Raw genomic sequence first — 20968 nt, 5'->3', positions numbered from 1 at the left:
GGTGGTACAGATCTCTTGCCCCCTTCCCCCTTTGTTTTGACTGATTGGGGGAGGCTCGGGAGTTGCGGGCGGCCGGCTGTTGCCCAGTTTATAAAAAAACTCTGCGCATTTATGTTTCACAGTCCGTATTACTGACTCCCTGTTGCTACTCGGCTTCAAAAAAAAAAAAAAAGGGTCCCCGGATTCATTGAAAAAAAATCTGGTAATCATATCCTAATCCTTTCTTCTGTCTGTCTGTCTGTCTCTCTCCTCTTAAGTGCAGCAATCCAGCTTTTATGGCTACACCGGGATGTTACCAAAGCGCTACACCCAGGGGGTGATGACCGGCGAGAGTGAGTATTGCCCAAAATCCAAGCCCCCATTTTTTTAGATTGTTTTTACTTATTTACCGTATTGGCCCGACTATAAGCTGCACTTTTCTCCCCCACCTAATTCCGACCATGCAAAGTTAAAATGCAGTTTAAATTCACGACCTTACAAAAATGGGCTTTTACGATGTCGCTGCTGAAACAGACGTGCGGTAAAACAGAACAGAAAAATGTTTTGTTGCTGACCTCGAGACTGTTCCTCTGCCATTTGTGGGTGTGGGTGCCTGCGGAATTCTAGCAACTGAATAGCGATTTGTGATGTTAGCGATTGTACAGCAACTCTTGCGGGCTTGCAAGATCAAAGGCTTAAATTGGCTTGGAGTTACAGTTCTACCAACCGCAGCGATTCTCGGCCTGTAACAAAATTTTAAGGGAGCAGCTTGTATTCGGGTATTGTCTCCCCCCACCTTGAATTTTAAAGGTGCGGCTTATTTGCGGGTGCGGCTTATATCCAGGCCAATACAGTATATAAGCAGCAAGAATCAACATTCAACAATCCATCTGTCAGGGACTGTTTATCTATGATTCCCACATCGCAAGGGGGTTGGAACAGATGACCGTTGGAGATGACAAGCAATCATTTGAAGTACTTATTTCAAGAGTGTGTGTGAATGTAAATACATGGCTACTCCAGGGGAGAAATAGCCAACATAGTCCCCTCCAGTTGCCCACCATCCCTGATCATGGGATCTGTTCAGCCACTGTGAAATCAAGATGCTGGACTAGATGAGCCTGGATATCAAGATCTCCTGATGATGCTTTTCTTAAACCAGCGGTTCTCAGCCTGTGGGTCCCCAGATGTTGTTGAACTACAACTCCCATCACCCCTAGCTAGCAAGGCCAGAGCTCAGGGATGACGGGAGTTGTAGTCCAACAACATCTGGGGACCCACAGGTTGAGAACGTAAACGATTGTGCAGGGAGGGCTGCTAATTTGTCCATGGAAAACAGCCCAGGTGTGTGTTTGTGTGTGCAGGTGAAATCCTTCCCTGATCAAAATCACTCTTCCTCGCTCCCCTCAATCCTAATAATAATAATAATAATAATAATAATAATAATAATAATAATAATACTTTATTTATATGCCACCCATTCAACTGGGTTTCCCCAGCCACTCTGGGCGGCTCCCAACGACAACAACAAAAAATAAAAAACACAATACAATTTTGCACCCTAAAAACTTCCCTGCTTTTTGTGTGGGGCAAATGCCTTCCCCCAGGGAGGAACTAGAATGGTAAGTGCTCTTCTTACCATGAACAATGAGTGACTAGAGGAGAAGGAATCGGTATTTTCCTCCGCTGCACTCCTGTAGGTTCGTGACTGTAGATTCCTAGATTTCTTTCCTACAGAGAAGCTGCTGCTGGAGCTGCCATTGATTTCCGTGGGCAGTAAACGCTCCTCAGTAGTGCAGTATTAATCTGACTAATAATGAGCTTGAGCTGGAAGATTAATCAACTGAAACTCTGGAGAAGAGGGGAAGGTTGTTAGATTTCTGCAGCAGGCTGCTAGGAAGCCTGCCATTTCTCTGTCTCACGAGGGAGGTCGTCTTACGGTGCTGGTTCTTGACAGCGTCACAGCCCTGCGGCAGAAGAGTCAACCTCTGAGCCCAGCTGACCCAAATTTTGGCCCCAAGGAAATCTAGATTCTGGGGCTGCGGTTAAATAAGGCAAACCAAGCAGATCGGGAAGAGGACGTTCCTGGCTTTGAGGCATTTCGTAATTTGTAAATGGAATAGAATAAATGGCTACTGGTCTGTTTCCAGGCACAATTCAAAATGCTGGCTGTGGTCTATAAAGCCCTGTGCTGCTTATGTCCAGGCTATCAGAAAGAGCAGGGTTCCCCAAACTTGACCCTCCAGCTGTTTTTGGACTACAACTCCCATCATTCCTAGCTAGCGGGACCAGGGGTCAGGGATGATGGGAATTGTAGCCCCAAATCAACTGGAGACCCAAGTTTGAGAAACCCTGAGAAGGACTATCTTCCCTCATGCACCCGCCACCCTCAGAGGACCACTTGGTGGGATGGCGGGAGAGGGCCTCCTTGGTGGTGGCTCCTCTCAGGCAACTTTGGAACTCCCTGCCTAGGGAAGCCAAACTGGCTCTTGCCATCCTTCTGCCAGCAGGTGAAGACCATATTGTTCCAACTGGCTTTGGGGAACAGACTGCTTTCATGAAAGCCCTGGTGCTGTGCTATTTTAATAGATCAATTCAGACACTGAGAGACTGTATTAATGTTTAATTATTTTAAATGATTGCGGGTCTTGTCCCCCCCATGTTTTTGGCTGTTTTTGTCTTATCTTTGAGCTGCTTTGAGTCCCTGCCAGGGGAAAAGGTGCGGTATTATTATTAAAGGAAAGGATGCTAGTAAAGGTAAAGGGCCCCCTCACCATTAGGTCCAGTCATGACTGACTCTGGGGTTGCAGTGCTCTTCTCGCTTTATTGGCCGAGGGAGCCGGCATACAGCTTCCGGGTCATGTGGCCGGCATGACTGATCCGCTTCTGGCAAACCAGAGCTGCGCACGGAAACACTGTTTACCTTCCTGCCGGAGCAGTACCTTTTTATCTACTTGCACTTTGACATGCTTTCGAACTGCTAGGTTGGCAGAAGCAGGGACTGAGCAACGGGAGCTCACCCCGTCGTGGGGATTCGAACCACTGACCTTCTGATTGGCAAGCCCTAGGCTCTATGGTTTAACTCACAGCGCCACCCATGTCCGAGAGGCCAAATACAAGTGTTTTTGTGCATGGACTACAAGAAGATCAAACCTCTCCATTCTGAAGGAAATCAGCCCTGAGTGCTCACTGGAAGGACAGATCCTGAAGCTGAGGCTCCAAGACTTTGAGAAGAGAAGACTCCCTGGAAAAGACCCTGATGTTGGGAAAGATGGAGGGCGCAAGGAGAAGGGGACGACAGAGGGCGAGATGGTTGGACAGTGTTCTCGAAGCTACCAGCATGAGTTTGACCAAACTGCGGGAGGCAGTGGAAGACAGGAGTGCCTGGCGTGCTCTGGTCCAGAGGGTCACAAAGAGTCGGACACGACTAAACAACAACAACAACAACAGCAACATAATAATGATGATGATGATGATGATGATGATGATGTCTTTGGAATGTAACCCCTGTGCAAGATGTGAACATACTGAAGTCTTAAAGTCGGAGGTTTCTGCAGTACAGATGAGGCTCAGGATTGCATCTCGCTTGCCAGGGTCCCCTTGCTGTACTCCTTACCTCCTTTCCCCTTCTTCATAGAGCTGTGTGTGGGAATGTTAAGGATAGTAAAAAAGGCTATATTGAATAAGTATTATCCTTCCTTCACTCACACTAGAAAATGATGTAGCAGAGCAGATTCCCCTCAATATAGCTGGAAGCTAGTGTGCAGATTTGTTTGAATCTCTTAGTTAAGATTATTTCCCGCTGTCCCCTTTAATCCCACTTAAAAAGAATGATAGTCTTTCTGAGTACAGTGGAACCTCGTGTTACGTACCGTCCTCCTTGCGAACGCTGTGGGTTACGAGCTCTGCTAATCCAGAAGTAGATGCTGCCGGTTGCGAACTTTGTCGCGGGGTGCAAGCGGAAGTTGCGCGCCGGTGGCACAGCAGCAGCGGAAGGTGCTATTAGCGAAAGCGCACCTTCTGTTACGAGCGGTTTTGGCTTAAGAACGGACCTCCGGAATGGATTAAGTTCGTAACTGGAGGCCCCACTGTAAAGTCACAAAAAGTTTACTCACATTTCAGTTCACGATTTGATCCCTGAAAGGCAGAATTTACAGTGGTACCTCGGGTTAAGAACTTAATTCGTTCTGGAGTTCCGTTCTTAACCTGAAGCACCACTTTAGCTAATGAGGCCTCCTTCTGCTACCACCCCGCCAGAGCACGATTTCTGTTCTCATCCTGAAGCAAAGTTCTTAACCTGAGGTACTATTTCTGGGTTAGCTGAGTCTGTAACCTGAAGCGTATGTAACCTGAAGCGTCTGTAACCCGAGGTACCAATGTGCTTGGTAGTTACACAAAGAAACTGTGAGTTGAGCTCAGGTGCTGCTGGCTGAGAGCCAGCAGATAGCAAAATTAAGTTGAGATAACAAAATGGCTGCAGGAGAGCAGCATGGCAGCAAAAGACAGAGCAAGACAATAGAAAGATAAAACAGACTGAGAAGCTGGCTGCATGACCTGGCTCTTTATGGAGTCACCAGAGCCATGTCCATCTCCCAGGTCACATGTACAGGGGAGATGCTCCAGGAAGTTACACTGACTGGATGTCCCCCTGCCTGTGCCTGCTCTAGGGAAATGAGGAACGTTGCGTTTGACTGCACCAGCGGATTACGTCCCACCCTGTGGAGTTGGAAGGGACCCCGAGGGTCTAGTTCAGTGTTTTTCAACCACTGTTCCATGGCACACTAGTGTGCCGCGAGATGTTACCTGGTGTGCTGTGGGAAAAATTGAAAAATTTGAAATATTTTTTTTAAAAAAGTCAAATTTTCGCCCACTAGGCGGGCACCAGACTGTGTCCACCCTATTTTCCATCCGTCCTGGGTGGGGATCAGATCGGATGGGATCGGATGAGAGTGGACAGGCGATCCACTCTCATCCGATTCCCCATAGAGCTACATGTGTGTCTTTCTTCGATTCCCCATAGAGCTACGTGTGTGTCTTTCTTCAATTCCAGCCAGAATACATGTGTGTCTTTCTTCAATTCCAGCTTTTGCGCACGTGCGATCCGCGAAACTCAGAAAAATACTTCCGGGTTTGCCGCTTTTGCAACCCGAATTTGCGAAACGTAACCCAAGGGTTTACTTTACAGTCGTACCTCATGTTATGTTTGCTTCAGGTTGCGCATTTTCAGGTTGTGTCCTGCGGCGACCAGGAAGTACCGGAAAGGGTTACTTCTGGGTTTCGCCACTTGCGCATGTGCAAAATGATATCACGCACATGCGCAGAAGTGGCAAATTGTAACCCGCAGATGCGCAGATGCACAGACATGGGTTGCGTTCTTTTCAGGTTGCGAACGGGCCTCCGGAACGGATCCCATTCGCAACCAGAGGTACCACTGTATTTGTGTTTTTATAAACCACAGAGCCTAGGGCTTGCTGATCAGAAGGTCGGCGGTTCAAATTCCCGCAATGGGGTGTATGCCCATTGCCCGGTCCCTGCTCCTGCCAACATAGCAGTTCGAAAGCACCTCAAAGTGCAATTAGATAAATAGGTACCGCTCCGGTGGGAAGGTAAACAGTGTTTCCGTGCGCTGCTCTGGTTTGCCAGAAGCGGCTTAGTCATGCTAGCCACACGCGGAAGCTGTACGCCGGCTCCCTCGGCCAATAAAGCGAGATGAGCGCCGCAACCCCAGAGTCGGCCACGACTGGATCTAATGGTCAGGGGTCCCTTTACCTACCTTTACCTTTATCATAATTTTATCCTGTGAGATCTGAGGGTATAGGGCGGTATATAAATTTAGTAACAGCAATAATCATAACCGCCCGCTTTTCTGCTCTCGCTTCCTCAGGCACGGCCGGGGTCATCATTTCCCTGAGCCGCATCTTCACCAAACTCCTCCTGTCGGACGAGAAGGAGAACACCATCATCTTCTTCTTCATCTCCATCACCCTCGAGCTCCTCTGCTTCATCCTCCACCTCCTGGTGAAGCGGACGCACTTTGTGAAGTACTACACGGCCCGCTCTCGGGACAGGGGGGCCCCCGAGTGCAGGGGGGCCGGGGGCCACGGCTCTGGGTACAGGGTCCACCATGATGTCACGGCCGAAGACATCCGATTTGTAAGTGGCCCCTTCCCCGTGCAAAGTGAGCCCACGAGTTGGGCAGGGGGTGTCAGGCTCGAACCACTTTTTCTCTATGGCATTTGAAAATTCGGATCATTGTTGTTTTTAATTTAAAAACAGCCATGTCTTGAGCAAATAATTTAAATAGACAGCACCTATATGATATCGAGCGACAGAATAATCTGGCCACGATAAGGAAATTTTGTCCATGGTATGATTATTTTCCACCTAGTCATTTCTATCTCTCTCTTTCTGTGACTACTGAATCAAAGACCTTGGTAACAGCTTCTTGCCTTTCGCTACCAGCAGACTGCCGTGAGGGAGGGGGGTCAGATTCCCTAAAGGACAACAGGGGCTGAGGCTGGTTGTTTCCTCCCCTTTTGCACTCTCAGGAGAACCGGCCGGGCGGGCAAGAAGCCTCCCCCCCAGAAGCCTTTGGGCAGGAGGGGGAGTTGGCCGGCGGTGGAGGCACTTACGTGAGATTTGACGTCCCTCGGGCCAAATTCCAGAGGAGCTGGCCGAGCTTCAGAGGTAAGGGCGAGGGGTCCCTCCCAGGGGCATCACAAGGGGTGCATGGGGGGTGTCAAAATCTCCCCAGGTGGATCAGCATGGTGGCACTCACACTCCTGGCGCGCAGTTTTTTGTGATTGGCACGATCATTGGCGCGGAAATGCGCCCACTTATCGTGCAAATACGCCCAGAGATTAGTCTGGCACGCCCCCCCCCCCCCGGTGGACAGCATTCACACACCCCAGTGGGAGGCGCTCGCATCCCCATCGGGCAGTTTTATGCAATCGGCGGTCAGATTTTCGTGCTTGGCTGGCGGCGCTGGGTAACCTTTGGGCAAACTTCCCAAAAAAAAACTCAACCGAAAATAGCTCACCAACTCTGGGCAACGTTCCCAAAAATTGCAATGGTGGGGGGGTGACAAAAAAATTGCACCAGGTACCACTTGACCTTGCTACGCCTCTGATCCCTCCTGGGGAGAAAGGTGCCCAAGACTTTTGTGGGTTCAGCCGCTGCCCGGCCGTTCCCTGTGATGTTGTTTCCTGCTGTGGAAACCCCCTCTGCCCCTTTGTAAAAAGGGGGCAAACTCCCCAGTCCTAGTTACACCGTGACCCCCACCTCCTTTGCCGCCCCTCCTTTGCAGACATGATGCTCCACCGATACATCGTCTCGAGAGTCATCTGGGCGTACATGCTCTCCATCGCGATGACGTACTTCATCACACTGTGCCTCTTCCCCGGACTGGAGTCGGAAATCCGGAATTGCACCCTTGGGGAGTGGCTTCCCATTCTCATCATGGCCATCTTCAACCTCTCGGACTTTGTGGGCAAGGTAGGAACTGGCTGCCCCTCCCCCATCCAAAGTAGGTACCCAGCGCCCCACTGAGAAGAGGGATTTTGAGTTAATTTATTTCAGACATAGGCAAACTCTGGCCCGCCAGATGTTTGGGACTACAGTTCCCATCATCCCTGACCACTGGTCCTGTTAGCTAGGGATGATGGGAATTGTAGTCCCAAACATCTGGAGGGCTGGAGTTTGCCTATGCCTGATTTGTTTACTCCATTCACGTGCTACCTTTTTCTCCAAGTAAAAACATAATAGGAAAAAAACACCAATTTAAAATACAGGCTAAAATGCAATTTAAAATGCAGCCTCATTTTAAAAGTAGCCCATAGATCAAAACTGTAAGGGCAGGGAAACGTAAGGGTCAGACTGAGTCCAAGCCAAACGCCAGGCGGAACAGCTCTGTCTTGCAGGCCCTGTGGAAAGATGTCAAGTCCCACAGGGTCCTAGTCTCTTGTGACAGAGCATTCCACCAAGTTGGGGCCAGTGCTGAAAAGGCCCTGGCCCTAGTTGAGACCAATCTAACCACCTTGTGACTTGGGACTTCCAAAGTGTTGTCATTTGTGGACCTAAAGTGGGGCATACAAGGAGAGGCGGTCCCATAGGTACGTGGGTCCTAGGTCACATAGGGCTTTAAAGGTCAAAACCAGCAACTTAAACCTGACCCTGTACCTCACCGGGAGCCAGTGCAGTTGGTAAAGCACTGGATGAATGTGATGCCACGGCGAGGACCCCGTAAGGAGTCTCACCGCAGCATTCTGCACCCGCTGGAGTTTCTGGGTCAGCTTCAAAGGCAGCCCCGCGTAGAGCAAGTTACAATAATCTGTCGAATGGTCTCTTTAAATTTGAAGGTTCATTATTGTTCCACAAGATGTGTATTTCTCTAAAGGCCAGAGCAAATAACATGACCTGGTTTTACAGCTGTGAAGCAGTATAGCAGGTGCTGTTAAGTTGTGGTAATTAAGCTGTTGGGTATGGTATATAAAGAGCAGTATGTAGCTCTCTCAGTACGCTGGTGGACGGGTCATGTTTATTGATATATTGTAATTTAGAGTAAAAGGAATTTTTGTTTTTGTTATTAAAACCTAGCAAAAGTTATTTTGCGTTTCTTGAATGTGTGGCCTCCCCAACACGCCTTCTGCAGCCCAACTAATCTGCAAATAGCCAACATAATCAAGCCTGGAGGTGACCGTCGTGTGGATCACTGTGGCCAGATCAGGGCGAGAGAGGTAAGGGACCAACTGCTTAACCCAGCGCCTTCCTCTTTGCCCTTCCAGATCCTGGCTGCCTTGCCTTACGACTGGAGGGGCACACACCTCCTCATCTATTCCTGCCTGAGGGTCGTCTTCATCCCGCTCTTCATCATGTGCGTCTACCCCAGTGGGAAGCCCACCTTTGGCCACCCGGCCTGGCCTTGCATCTTCTCCCTCCTGATGGGCATCACCAACGGCTACTTTGGCAGCGTGCCCATGATCCTGGCGGCGGGCAAAGTGAGCCCTGAGCAGCGAGAGCTGGCAGGTAAGCGGGCAGGTGGGGAGCCGGCTGCCCTGCCCTGCAGGGGGGTCGTCGTGGAGGAAGGGGCTGGCAGAGTATCCACAAAGGGAAGATTCGCACCTGCGTCCCATTGCACCGAGAGAGGGCTCGTAGGTGGCAGGGATCGCCATGGGGCAAGGGTTCTGTCAGGGAACTGCCATCTAAAGCGCCGGGGGCGCAAAGGCTCACTGAGGTTGAGAGAGGAGTAGCAGCGGAAGAGGGAACCAGTAGAGGGCGAGCAAGAACTCCAAGGGAAAGTGAGTCGGAGGGATGGCTCAGAGACGCTTCCAGCGAAAACAGTGGGGAGGTCTCAGGACCTCCTATAGGGACACCCACACCTCGCCGGAAACTGTCACGCCGAGAGGCCAGACGACGTGTTTCCGTTAAAGAGCTTTTATGTTGGAAACGATTCCGAAAGCAGCCACTTTCGGATTCTACTAGTGATTGACGCAGCCATGCTGGAGGGGCTCCGTCACAGGCAGAGGTTTGAAAACCTGATCAAACTCTGAGGGACTTGCATTTTACGCATAAGCAGCTCATCGTCCCATCACAGCAATCCGAAAGTCACCGAAAGCCAGCTTGTGCAGGGAGAAGCATCATGAGCAACCCAGCCGGAACCGGAGGAGCAGGAGCAGCTGGAGGGGGTCCAAGCCTGGAAGAAAGGTACAGGGCGTTGGAGATCCAGTTGGCGCTGCAAACGGCGAGGCTTGAGGAGAGGAGGGCTCAGGATGCAGAAAAGGGAAAGGAGAAAACCACCCCGCTCGCCAGAAAGGTGCCAGGATTGGTGCAGAAATTCGGGGGGGATCCCAGGAACTATCATGCCTTTAGAACAGAGATGCAATACGCTCTAAACTTGCAGTTTGATGACTTCCCCGACGAGGAATCGCGAGTGGCTTTTGTGATTGGCCATCTCGAATCCGGGGCGAAAGATTGGGTTAGACCCCTGATGGCAGCGAATAATGAGATCCTAAAGGACACGAGGAAGTTTTTTCGTGCCATGGACCTGATGTTTTCCAGCGATATTGAGCAGGGGGTGGTGCGAAGGCAGTTAATGGCTTGCCAGCAAGGAAGCAGATCTGTCCGTGAGTACTGGACTGAGTTTACTATGCTGATTCATAAATTGGGGTGGGACCTATCGGCGGAGCCCATCCAAATGCTTTTCGAAGAGGGGCTTTCTTCAACCGTCAAAGATGAGCTTTCCCGGGGGCCCAGGGCGGAGTCTATGGATCAGTTAACCAAATCTGCGCTGTGCATAGGAGCGCGCCAGGAGGCGAGGGCTTTGGAAAAGCGGGAAGGGAAAGGAGACCGTTGGAGGGAGTTCCGCATTCCAGACATTCCAGAGCCACCTTTCCCGCCGGCAGAGCCGATGGAAGTTGGAACAGCGCGGGCGCGCGCAGTTTCAAATCCCAGTGAAGGGCGGAAGAAGGAGGGAAGGAGCGCCAAGAGATGTTATCTCTGCCAACAGCCAGGGCACTTTGCCAGAGTCTGCCCACAAAGAAAGGAATGGCAAGGGATGGCAGGAGCTGTTGGGGGAAAGGAAGAGGAAGGCAAGGAGCAAGTAAAAGCCAACGCCTGGCTGCCACCGTCGGGGCACAGCAGCCAGGCCAAAGAGCAGTGAAAGTGCCCATGCCGGAACCTCCCAGACCCGCTTTAGTGATAGAGGTGTTACTAGAACTGCCAAACGGACACCCACTAAAGATCAAGGCGCTTTTGGATTCAGGCAGCTCCTGTAATTTCATGAGTAAGGAGTTTGCAGCTGAGCACCAGATACAGACCATCCCTTTAAGTAACCCCTTGCAGGTGACTACGATTGACGGCAGAGAGCTGTTGGGGGGAGAAGTTAGCCAACAGACTGTCCCGATGATAATGAGGGTGGCAAGGCACACCGAACAGATAGCGTTTAATGTGGCCATCCTGGGAGGAGCGCCCATCATTTTGGGGATGAGCTGGCTGGCGCTACACGATCCGCTAGTGGGCTGGCATCAGAGGGTGGTCTCCTTTGGGTCAGCGCATTGCCTAGAACACTGCAAGGAGGGGAAGGTTTCGGGAGGAGACAGAGTCACCCTAGCCGGGATGGAAGTAATGGACAAAGGGAAGGTGCCCCCGCAATACGCAGATCTGAGCAACGTATTCAGCGAAAGGGAAGCAGACAAACTGCCACCGCATAGACCCTTTGACTGTCAAATCAACCTACTCCCTGGGGCCCAACTCCCAGTAGGCAAGCTGTACGCCATGTCAGACAGGGAGATGCAGGAGCTGAGGGAGTTCATTGACAAAAACCTGAAGCGAGGTTTCATCAGAGAGTCCCGAGCGGTGGGGGGCAGCCCAGTGTTTTTTGTGGACAAAAAGAACACAGACAAACCGAGACTGGTGTGTGACTTTAGGGCCCTCAATGCAGTGTCGGAGCCCCTGGCTTTCCCTATGCCCCGAATTGATGACATTTTGACCAGAGTAAGGAAGGGAAAGATTTTTACAAAGCTGGACCTGCGGGGGGCGTACAATCTGATACGCATAAGGAAGGGAGATGAATGGAAGACCACCATGTTTACCCCTTTGGGAGCCTTTGAATACCTCGTTATGCCCTTCGGTCTACAAGGGGGCTCCGCGTGTTTTCAAGCTTTTATAAACCACGTTCTGGGACCTTTGCTCTACAAGAATTGTGTGGCCTTTTTAGACGACGTGTTGGTGTATTCGGAAGATGAGGAACAGCATGTGAGGGACGTTCGAGAAGTGTTGGGCAGGCTGCAAGCCAACCAGCTGTGGGTGAAACTGGAGAAGTGCCAGTTTCATACCAAGGAGGTGGAATTCCTGGGGTACCGCTTGTCAGACAAGGGATTGGCCATGGATCCAGGCAAGGTCCAAGCGGTACTGGAATGGAAGACACCGAAGACCAAGAAGGACGTGCAAAGATTCTTGGGGTTTGGGAACTTTTATCGGAAGTTCATCAAGAACTTTGCCCACTTGACGGCGCCCATCACCGACTGCCTCAGCAGCAAGAAGAAATTTGTTTGGACGGTAGAGGCGGATCGAGCCTTTGAAGAACTGAAAAGGGCTTTCGCCTCGGAAGAACAACTTCTGCATGTGGATTTACGAAAACCCATGAGAGTGGAAACCGATGCATCCGACCGGGCGGTAGGGGCGGTCCTTCTTCAACCGGGGAGGAGTGCGTCGGAGTGGAGACCGTGTGCCTTCTTCTCGCGGAAGCTGAATAAATCCGAGAGGAATTACACGGTGTATGACAGGGAACTACTTGCCATTCACGAAGCATTCCGGAGGTGGAGACATTTATTAATTGGGGCACAACACAAGGTGCAAGTGTGCACCGACCACAAGAATTTAGAGTATTGGAGAACAGCTCGAGTGCTCAACCAACGACAAGTGAGATGGGCACAGGAATTCTCCAAATTCAACTTTGAAATTTGTTATGTGCCAGGCCCAGAAAACGTCAGGGCGGACGCGCTCTCACGCAAACCAGAGTATTGGGAAGGGGAGGGGGTGATCGAAGAGAGACATGTCATCCCTGAGGACCGCTGGGTGTGTGGGGCGGCGCTGGTGGGGCAACGAGAACTGGTAGAGGAAACGGAAAATGATGAATATGCCCAGGATAAGCTCAGAGGTCTCAGGGGGGAGGGCGAGAGCCCCGGAGGTTTTGAGGAAAGAAATGGGGCATTGTATTACAAAGGGGCACTGTATATACCCGAAGGTGAATTGAGGGGGAGAGTACTCAAGCAGTTGCATGATAGCCCCACGGCGGGACATTTTGGACAACACAAGACCATGTGGTTGGTTACCAGGGAATTTTGGTGGCCTAAGGTGAGGGAAGATGTAAGGGAGTATGTAAGAGGGTGTGACCAATGTCAGCGAGCCAAAGGGGAAAGAAGGGCGCCGGCAGGGTTATTAGAACCATTACCCACACCAGAACGGCCTTGGGAAGCGATATCAATAGATTTTATGACGGATCTGCCAAAGTCCAAGGGGAAAACAGCCATCATGGTAGTAGTAGACCTGTTAACTAAGATGTGCCACTTTGTAGCATGCTCACATGCAGTCACAGCGGAAGAAACAGCGAAGTTGTTTGTAGAACACATCTTTAGGTTGCACGGGGCTCCCTTGAGGGTGATCTCAGATCGCGGCAAACAATTTACTTCCAGGTTCTGGAGGAAGCTCATGAGCTTGCTGCACGTGGAAGTCAATTTTTCAACTGCCCGGCACCCTGAAACCAACGGGCAGGCGGAAAGAGCAAATGGCATTCTTCAACAATATCTGAGGTGTTATGTCAATGACAGAGAGAACGATTGGGTCGAAAAGTTGGCGTTGGCAGAATTTGCCTACAATAATGCGGAGAATGTGTCCACAGGGATGAGTCCCTTTTTGGCAAATTACGGGTGTCACCCCAGGGCATTTCCAGGGGAAGGAGGGGAGAGATGGAGTGTCCCAGCGGCTGAACATTTTGTAGAAGAGATGGAAGCGATCCATCATCAGCTCCAGCTCAACTTAGAAAGGGCTAAGGCACAATATAAGAAGCAGGCAGACAAGAACAGAAGGGAAGGTGAAACCATAAGGGTGGGGGATCAAGTGTGGTTGTCAACCCAAGGGTTGCCGTTCAAAGGGGGTTGTAAGAAATTGAGGCCCAGAAGATTGGGACCCTTTGAGGTCATTCAGCAGGTCAACCCGGTAGCTTTCAAACTCCGATTACCCAACCACATGAAATTGCACCCAGTGTTCCACAGGTCGTTACTGTCACCATACAGGGGGGGACGTGAAGGGGAGTACGTCAGGGGACCAGCCTTGGAAGAGAGGGAACGCCGCAACCATGTAGCGGAAATCCTCGATTCCAGGTGGAAGGGAAATCAGGTGGAGTATTTGGTGGCGTGGGAAGGGGAACCGGAGTCAGAAAACACCTGGGTGAATGCAGAGGAAGTCAATGACGAGGTTTTAACAGAAACGTTCCACCAAAGGTTCCCGAGGAAACCTCAGCCGATAGCAAGGTTTAGGAGGGAGTATTTCGGCACCACCGATGAGGAAGAGGAAATGGAAGGGTTCGCGGAGTCGGAGTTGGAAGAGGGAGTGGACTCCGATGACGAAGATTACCGAGAGAGTAGGAACAGCAACAAGTGGAGGGAAGTGTTCGCGACGTCGGAAGACGAAGGAGGTTCTTTCAGGGGTTTTACCTCCTCACCGCCCGTAGGGGAGGAGACGGGAGGGGGTGAAGGGGGCCCTGGAGGGGAGGTGGATGTCAGGGAACTGCCATCTAAAGCGCCGGGGGCGCAAAGGCTCACTGAGGTTGAGAGAGGAGTAGCAGCGGAAGAGGGAACCAGTAGAGGGCGAGCAAGAACTCCAAGGGAAAGTGAGTCGGAGGGATGGCTCAGAGACGCTTCCAGCGAAAACAGTGGGGAGGTCTCAGGACCTCCTATAGGGACACCCACACCTCGCCGGAAACTGTCACGCCGAGAGGCCAGACGACGTGTTTCCGTTAAGGAGCTTTTATGTTGGAAAAGATTCCGAAAGCAGCCACTTTCGGATTCTACTAGTGATTGACGCAGCCATGCTGGAGGGGCTCCGTCACAGGCAGAGGTTTGAAAACCTGATCAAACTCTGAGGGACTTGCATTTTACGCACAAGCAGCTCATCGTCCCATCACAGGTTCATCCATTTTGGCTGTTACCCGACAGCATTTGCTTCCAGATCACTCCAGAGCCATTTTTTCATTAGAGAATGACACCAATTCTCGGGAAGTTCTTACAGAAATCGAGTGCTTTTAGAAGACATCTGAAGGCAGCCCTGGAAAGGGGCGTTTTTAATGTTTGATGTTTCCCTGTCTTCTTCCACTTGCTTCCGGGTTTGCGGAGTTTGAGAACCAAGGTTGTTGTTGTTTAGTTGTGTCTGACTCTTCATGACCCCCTGGACCAGAGCATGCCAGGCACTCCTGTCTTCCACTGCCTCCCGCAGTTTGGTCAAACTCATGCTGGTAGCTTCGAGAACACTGTCCCACCACCTCGTCCTCCGTTGTCCCCTTCTCCTTGTGCCCTCCATCTTTCCCAACATCAGGGTCTTTTCCAGGGAGGCTTCTCTTCTCATGAGGTGGCCAAAGTCTTGGAGCCTCAGCTTCAGGATCTGTCCTTCCAGTGAGCACTCAGGGCTGATTTCCTTCAGAATGGAGAGGTTTGATCTTCTTGCAGTCTATGGGACTCTCAAGAGTCTCCTCCAGCACCAGAATTCAAAAGCATCTATTCTTTGGCGATCAGCCTTCTTTATGGTCCAGCTCTCACTTCCATACATCACTACTGGGAAAACCATAGCTTTAACTATACGGACCTTTGTTGGCAAGGTGATGTCTCTGCTTTTAAAGATACTGCCTAGGTTTGTCATTGCTTTTCTCCCAAGAACCAAGGTAAAAGGTAGGTAAAGGGACCCCTGACCATTAGGTCCAGTCGTGGCCGACTCTGGGTTTGTGGCGCTCATCTCGCTTTACTGGCTGAGGGAGCCGGCGTACATGTGGCTAGCATGACTAAGCTGTTTCTGGCAAACCAGAGCAGCGCACAGAAACGCCGTTTACCTTCCCGCCAGAGCAGTATCTATTTATCTACTTGCACTTTGAGGTGCTTTCGAACTGCTAGGTTGGCAGGAGCAGGGACCGAGCAACGGGAGCTCACCCCGTTGTGGGGATTCGAACTGCCGACCTTCTGATCGGCAAGTCCAAGGCTCTGTGGTTTAACCAAGGTACCACTGTAATAATAATTGTTAACTTTTTTTGGCTGGCCATCCATCAGGGAGGTTTTGCCCAGGGCTGGACTAAATGACTCTTGGGATGCCACCTTGTTTAACCCTTCACCCTCCTTCTCCTTTCCCTCCTTCCCAGGTAACACCATGACCGTCTCCTACATGTCGGGCTTGACTCTGGGCTCGGCCGTGGCCTATTTCGCTTACAGCCTCACGAGCCTGTCCCACAGCACCTGCTTCCGCACCGAGACCTACAACAGCTCCATCACACCAGGGTACTGAGCGGAGGTTCCCCCCCAGGGCCACCTCCGTTTCCTCCTCCGACCGGCAGAGTCCCAGGCGAGATGGGGAGGGAGAGAGAGAGAGAGAGGAGGGGTCTCCCGCAAGGCTGCCGTTCTGCAGGAGCAGCTGCCGGACCGTGTTGGGAAACGCCAAGCGACCATCTTCCTCGCTCCGGCTGAGAAGGGGAAGGACCAGCAGCGGGGAAGCTCTCCTGCGCAAGGCTTGTTGGAATTGGATTGGGACCCTCAAGGGTCATCCATCCCAACCCCCTAAAATGCAGGAGCTGGAACTGAAGAGTCCCTGACAAGCAGCCATCCAAAAGAAAACCTCCACAGAAACAGAGTCCACTGCCTTCTGAGGAACTCCATTCCAGTGTCAATCAGCTCTTACTGTTCGGTGCAGGATAATTCCCCCAGGGGCCGGATCCCTGCTCCCATCTGGCCCCTTTCCTTGGGGGTAGGAGGAACACCTCCCACCCCGATGCAAGTTCTCCCACCACCCTTGCGAGGTAGGACCCCTCGCAAGCGGTGTCGCTCGCTGGGCATGGGGGCGGCCCGGCTTCTGTGAGCTTGTGGGGAAGGGGATTCAGAAAGGGTTCGGCTTTGCCCCAAAGTGGGGAGGGGTATGGCTTTGTCTCCCCCTGACATTGGAAGGGGCTTTGACCAGGGTGGAGGCAGGAACCCTGAGGCAGCTTGTTCACACACCAGCCTTTCCTCCCTGAAGCTGATCGGTCCCGCCATGGTAAATTTTGTCCTGTCGTGAATAGGCGCACTGCTTTTACGCTGCAGAGGAGAGTAAGTGTGTGGTTTGGCTTTGTCTGGATCACACTGCGCGAGGCTGCAGGGGAGCGTTTTTTTTTAATTTGAAAAATATTCAGTTCAGAATCAACAACTCCCTTCACATAGAAAGCTAGCATGTTGAAGGGCATAGTTGGGTCTTCTCCCTGACTTGCTACCAGTGCAATTTTTCTAGAAAAAGAGGTGCTGGAACTCACCCTTGTTCTCTTAGAATGGCAATGGTGCCAACCCGAGAGGGGCTGGAACTGAGTTCCAGGGAGTTCAGGATGAAAAAAGGCCTTACTTGCTACCTTTCTAAGTGCAGGGCAGTTATGTGAAAACTAATAATTCAAACAGGAGATTTCTCACCTCCGCAAGTTTCTAAAGCAGAGACTGCCCTGCTGGGTGTATAAATTGGCTGTCATCTCTCGGGGGGCCAGAAAGGTCACATGGATATATTATCTGGTCCTAAGAGTTTTAGGAATCTTTACTCCAAAGTATTAAGGGATGGGAGAAGCAAGTTAGTGGTTCTGTATCTCCCCCATGTCTTTTTATTGAGGAAGCAAACAAGCTAAACCCCTAAAACCTTCTGATCCTGCACCCATGTGGACAGTTTTACTCCCAATGCCTTTTCTGTCCTAGTTGCAGACCCCTCTCCATTGGGCTCTCTCCAAAATGAGCTTGCCAAAAGCAGAGATACACAAGATGTACGGTATCTCTGCACAAGTCAGGACAGATCTCCTTGCTTTGTAGAAGCACCAAACTTGTATCTCCGGGTGCAGCGCCATCGTGATGGCGGACAGCCTCTCTGAAGCCGGCTAGCTGCTAATAGTGGCTTGCTTTTCGCACCGAGAATGTCCAAGATGCAGATTGCCTTCAGCAATTGTCTTGGACATCTGGGGAAAACTCTCCCAGTGGCTGCAGACGGAAAAAGGGGTGTGTGTGCACGGGGAGGGTTGCTCGGATATGATGTGGAGAGGAAACTGGCGGGTGGGGAAGGGTGCCGGAGGGGAAGCACCCCTTCCCTGCAGCCCTCAAGCTGTATCCTCCCCTCGGCTGTTTCACAGCCATTTCGCCCACTAGGCTCCCACATTTCTGTGTCTCCTGCCAAAGGTCTGTTTTTGTCTCTTTTTCCCATATGTGCAAATCCCCCCCCCCCGGCCCCCAAAGTCCCGCTGTCGGCCTCATTTCTGCACTCGGTGTGGCACCGGTTTTGCTAATCCGGTTAGCGTGGCACACCCTCATTGAAGCGCTGCAGCCCGGACACCGTTGCCAGCTCCCCCCTCGCACCCAGCTATGTGTGTCTCTTGTTCAACACAGCCAGCCCTCCACGAGAGCCACGGGCCAGGCCACGGAACAGGTTCTTCGAGGAGGACAGGGCGTTGTGAAGTCTTGTGTGCGTGTGGCGTGTGCATGTGTGTTTGCTGACAAATAAAATTGTTGGGTTGGGTATGCCCCCCCCTAAAGAAAACACACTTGTAGTTGTTTTTCTGTCTCAAGGAGGGTTGGTGGAGCATCAAACTGGGGGTGCGCAGACTTCGTTCTTCCTGCAGAGGCGCCCTCAACATGTGCGAAGTGGGGATTTGAACCCTGGTGTCGCCCACATCTGACACTCTAAGCACTACCCCTCTCTGTGCAAACAACAGCGACAATTTTATTTATCTGGACCAACAATCCCCGTGCATTTCAAAGGCTCCTGTTGATTTCCCCCACCACCTAAGATTAATCTCCAGCCATGTTTCTTTTCTGCAACCAGAAACCTGTGTGTTTTGTTGATTCCCCCAACCAGCCCCACTGCAGCACTTGAAAGAAATAAACGAAAAGGCATTGCTTACAGGACTTCTGGTCTGATCTGGGCGTTTTCGTTTTCATGGTGAAAGGTCATCGGACAGTGGTAGAACAGACGGGACTGGCAAAGACCTCTGCCAGAAAGAAGCGTCCCAGTTGCTCCTTTTAGGATTCTGGCGAGGGTCAAGGGGCAAGACACCTGCTCTAGGGGCAGCAAAGGGCCCCGGCTGCCCCTTGCCAGCACAGGCATTGGGTCTTGCAGGGAGCGAGGCAGGATAATTGGAGAGCCGTCAACCAAAAAGTGATTCTGGGCACCATGGGGCAGTAGCCTGACTCGGCCCCTAAAGTGGATTTTGTAAGTTAACCACAGGAGGCTTGGCTGGATGTTGGACAGGTCATGTTGATGCCAAGGGGCTGGGGGGCAGGGACCTTGTGGCCTTCCAGATCCAGCCAGCCACGCTGAGGGAGTCTGGAGGGACTCCCATGACATTGGGACACCAGCAGGTTCCCTGCCCATGTGAGAAGGCAGTTTGGGTTCAAACAGGAAGGCCTGCAGCTCAGCGGGAGAGGGTTTTCCTTGCAAGCAGGTCGCAGGTAGGGTTGGAAGAGACTTACGGTATACCTGAAATCCTGCTGGTCAGTGAAGGCAGTGCTGAGCTCAATGGACCAGGGGGGGTCACATAAAGCTTTCTATGTTCCGATGAACCACTTGGCCTACCTCTGAATATGCAGCCCCAAGTATGCATGCAGGTGGATGCAGTGCAGAGAAACAAAAAAATGCATGTGCATTTTATCTGCAAGTGCCCTGAAAAGGAGCAGGCAAGGCAAGACAAAAGTGCAAATTACACACCAGACTGGCCTGCAAGGAAGAATGGAGGAGGCTGTAGCCCTTTAACCACCAGATGGCGATGTTGCAGGCACCCATAGCCTAGTGTCTCCTAGTGGGTGCTGCTTGGGAAGGAGGTGTCGGGAACTGGGAAATTAGCCGCCACCACTTGGAGCTTGCTCGGCCGGCAGTGGAGAAAAGTCTGCTGCAGATATGGGGCAAAGGGCTTCATACAGGTGTGTGGACTCAGAAGCAGCTGCCCACCTGCCTAGCAGGGCTGGGCCTCCACCAAACAGCTGCACCAGTGGGCACTGCAGCTGGAAGACACACCTTGGAAGACACACCTTGTACTCACTGATGATTCTGGTTCACTCTTCCCGTTTCGGTACTGTGATGTTTCTTGCCAAAGCGGCAGAGCTTGTGGATGTCCCTTTAAAGATCGGGCGATGGTATAAGACAGTGTTTCCCAACCGGTGTTCCGCGGCACACTAGTGTGCCGCGAGACGTTGCCTGGTGTGCCGTGGGAGGGAGGCGGGCGAGGCGGGCGGCGAGAGGCGGGGCGGCGGCGGCAAGCACACGCGGGGCGGCGAGCGAGCTCCCTCCCACATCCCATCGCCGCTCGCTTCGGCCGGCCTACTGGGCTGTCGCAGGCGGAAGGCCTGCGCATGCGCGAGGTTTTCGCGCCTTCGGGATTCCCTTCACGCCTTCCTTCTCCCGGGTCCTTGAGAGCGCGGGAAGCGGCAGCGCGAGACCAGCGTTGAGACAAAAACGCAAAGTTCCATTCAGGGCTCCCCTTTTGCCATGTCGTCTCACAGTTTGGAAGATAGCAGCTCTCCAAATTAATAGTCCTCTTTGAATAGGCGGGGCCTGAGCGTTCCACCAATTTAGGCCTCCTGCCGGGATGTGATATGGCTCCACCTTCCTCAAGGTGGTTCTGCTTTTAAATATTTTCCACCCTGTCACCATGAGGACTAGCGACTTCTTTTCGTAAAATATAAAATCGCTGCTCCTTGCTCTCGTGAGACTGTGTGTTTTAATTCAAAAAGGGTGTTCCGTGTACATTTGTGCGAGCTGTGCTGTTAAAAAAAGGGGTCCGTATCCGTTTGTCAGTGGCAATTGGATGGCCGGATACTGCAGTGTGTGTCTTTCTTCGATTCCAGCCAGAATATCAGCTTTGTGTTCAGCCAAACAGGCCCAGGTTGCGCACTGAATAAAGTATTTTATAATTTTTCATATTTCTGTTTACTTACTATTTCATAATAAAGTAATTATAAAATACTATCTTTGTGTTTATTTGATTCCTATTAAAGAGAGTTACTTTATATATAGTCAATATAGGCACAGAGTTAATTTTTTAAACATTTTCTAATGGTGGTGTGCCTCGAGATTTTTTTCATGAAACAAGTGTGCCTTTGCCCAGAAAAGGTTGGGAAACACTGGTATAAGATACCATTCACACCTAACCCCAAACCCAAACTTGTGATGTTTCCAAAAGATTGACAAACAGGGTGGTTGTTTTTTGCAGAGAGGAAGGACACACACCAAAGGAAGACCAAAG

The 20968-nt window shown here is 51.4% G+C and overlaps 1 protein-coding gene across 1 annotated transcript in view; it reads left to right on the top strand.

Annotated features, from left to right (window-relative positions):
- Window positions 1-16097, top strand: part of SLC29A4 (solute carrier family 29 member 4) — a 41757-nt gene extending 25660 nt beyond the window's left edge. Inside the window, exons 6-11 of the mRNA XM_081889221.1 lie at window positions 258-332; window positions 5864-6132; window positions 6528-6666; window positions 7286-7473; window positions 8763-9003; window positions 15878-16097. Coding sequence (XP_081745347.1) covers window positions 258-332; window positions 5864-6132; window positions 6528-6666; window positions 7286-7473; window positions 8763-9003; window positions 15878-16020 — 1055 coding nt within the window. The 3' untranslated portion in view covers window positions 16021-16097. The remainder of the gene's footprint in view (window positions 1-257; window positions 333-5863; window positions 6133-6527; window positions 6667-7285; window positions 7474-8762; window positions 9004-15877) is intronic.
- Window positions 16098-20968: the final 4871 nt, after the last annotated feature.

The sequence above is a fragment of the Podarcis melisellensis genome, assembly GCF_964234715.1.
Source record: "Podarcis melisellensis genome assembly, chromosome: 14".
NCBI lineage: Eukaryota > Metazoa > Chordata > Lepidosauria > Squamata > Lacertidae > Podarcis > Podarcis melisellensis.
This window is presented reverse-complemented; position numbering and strand designations above follow the sequence as displayed.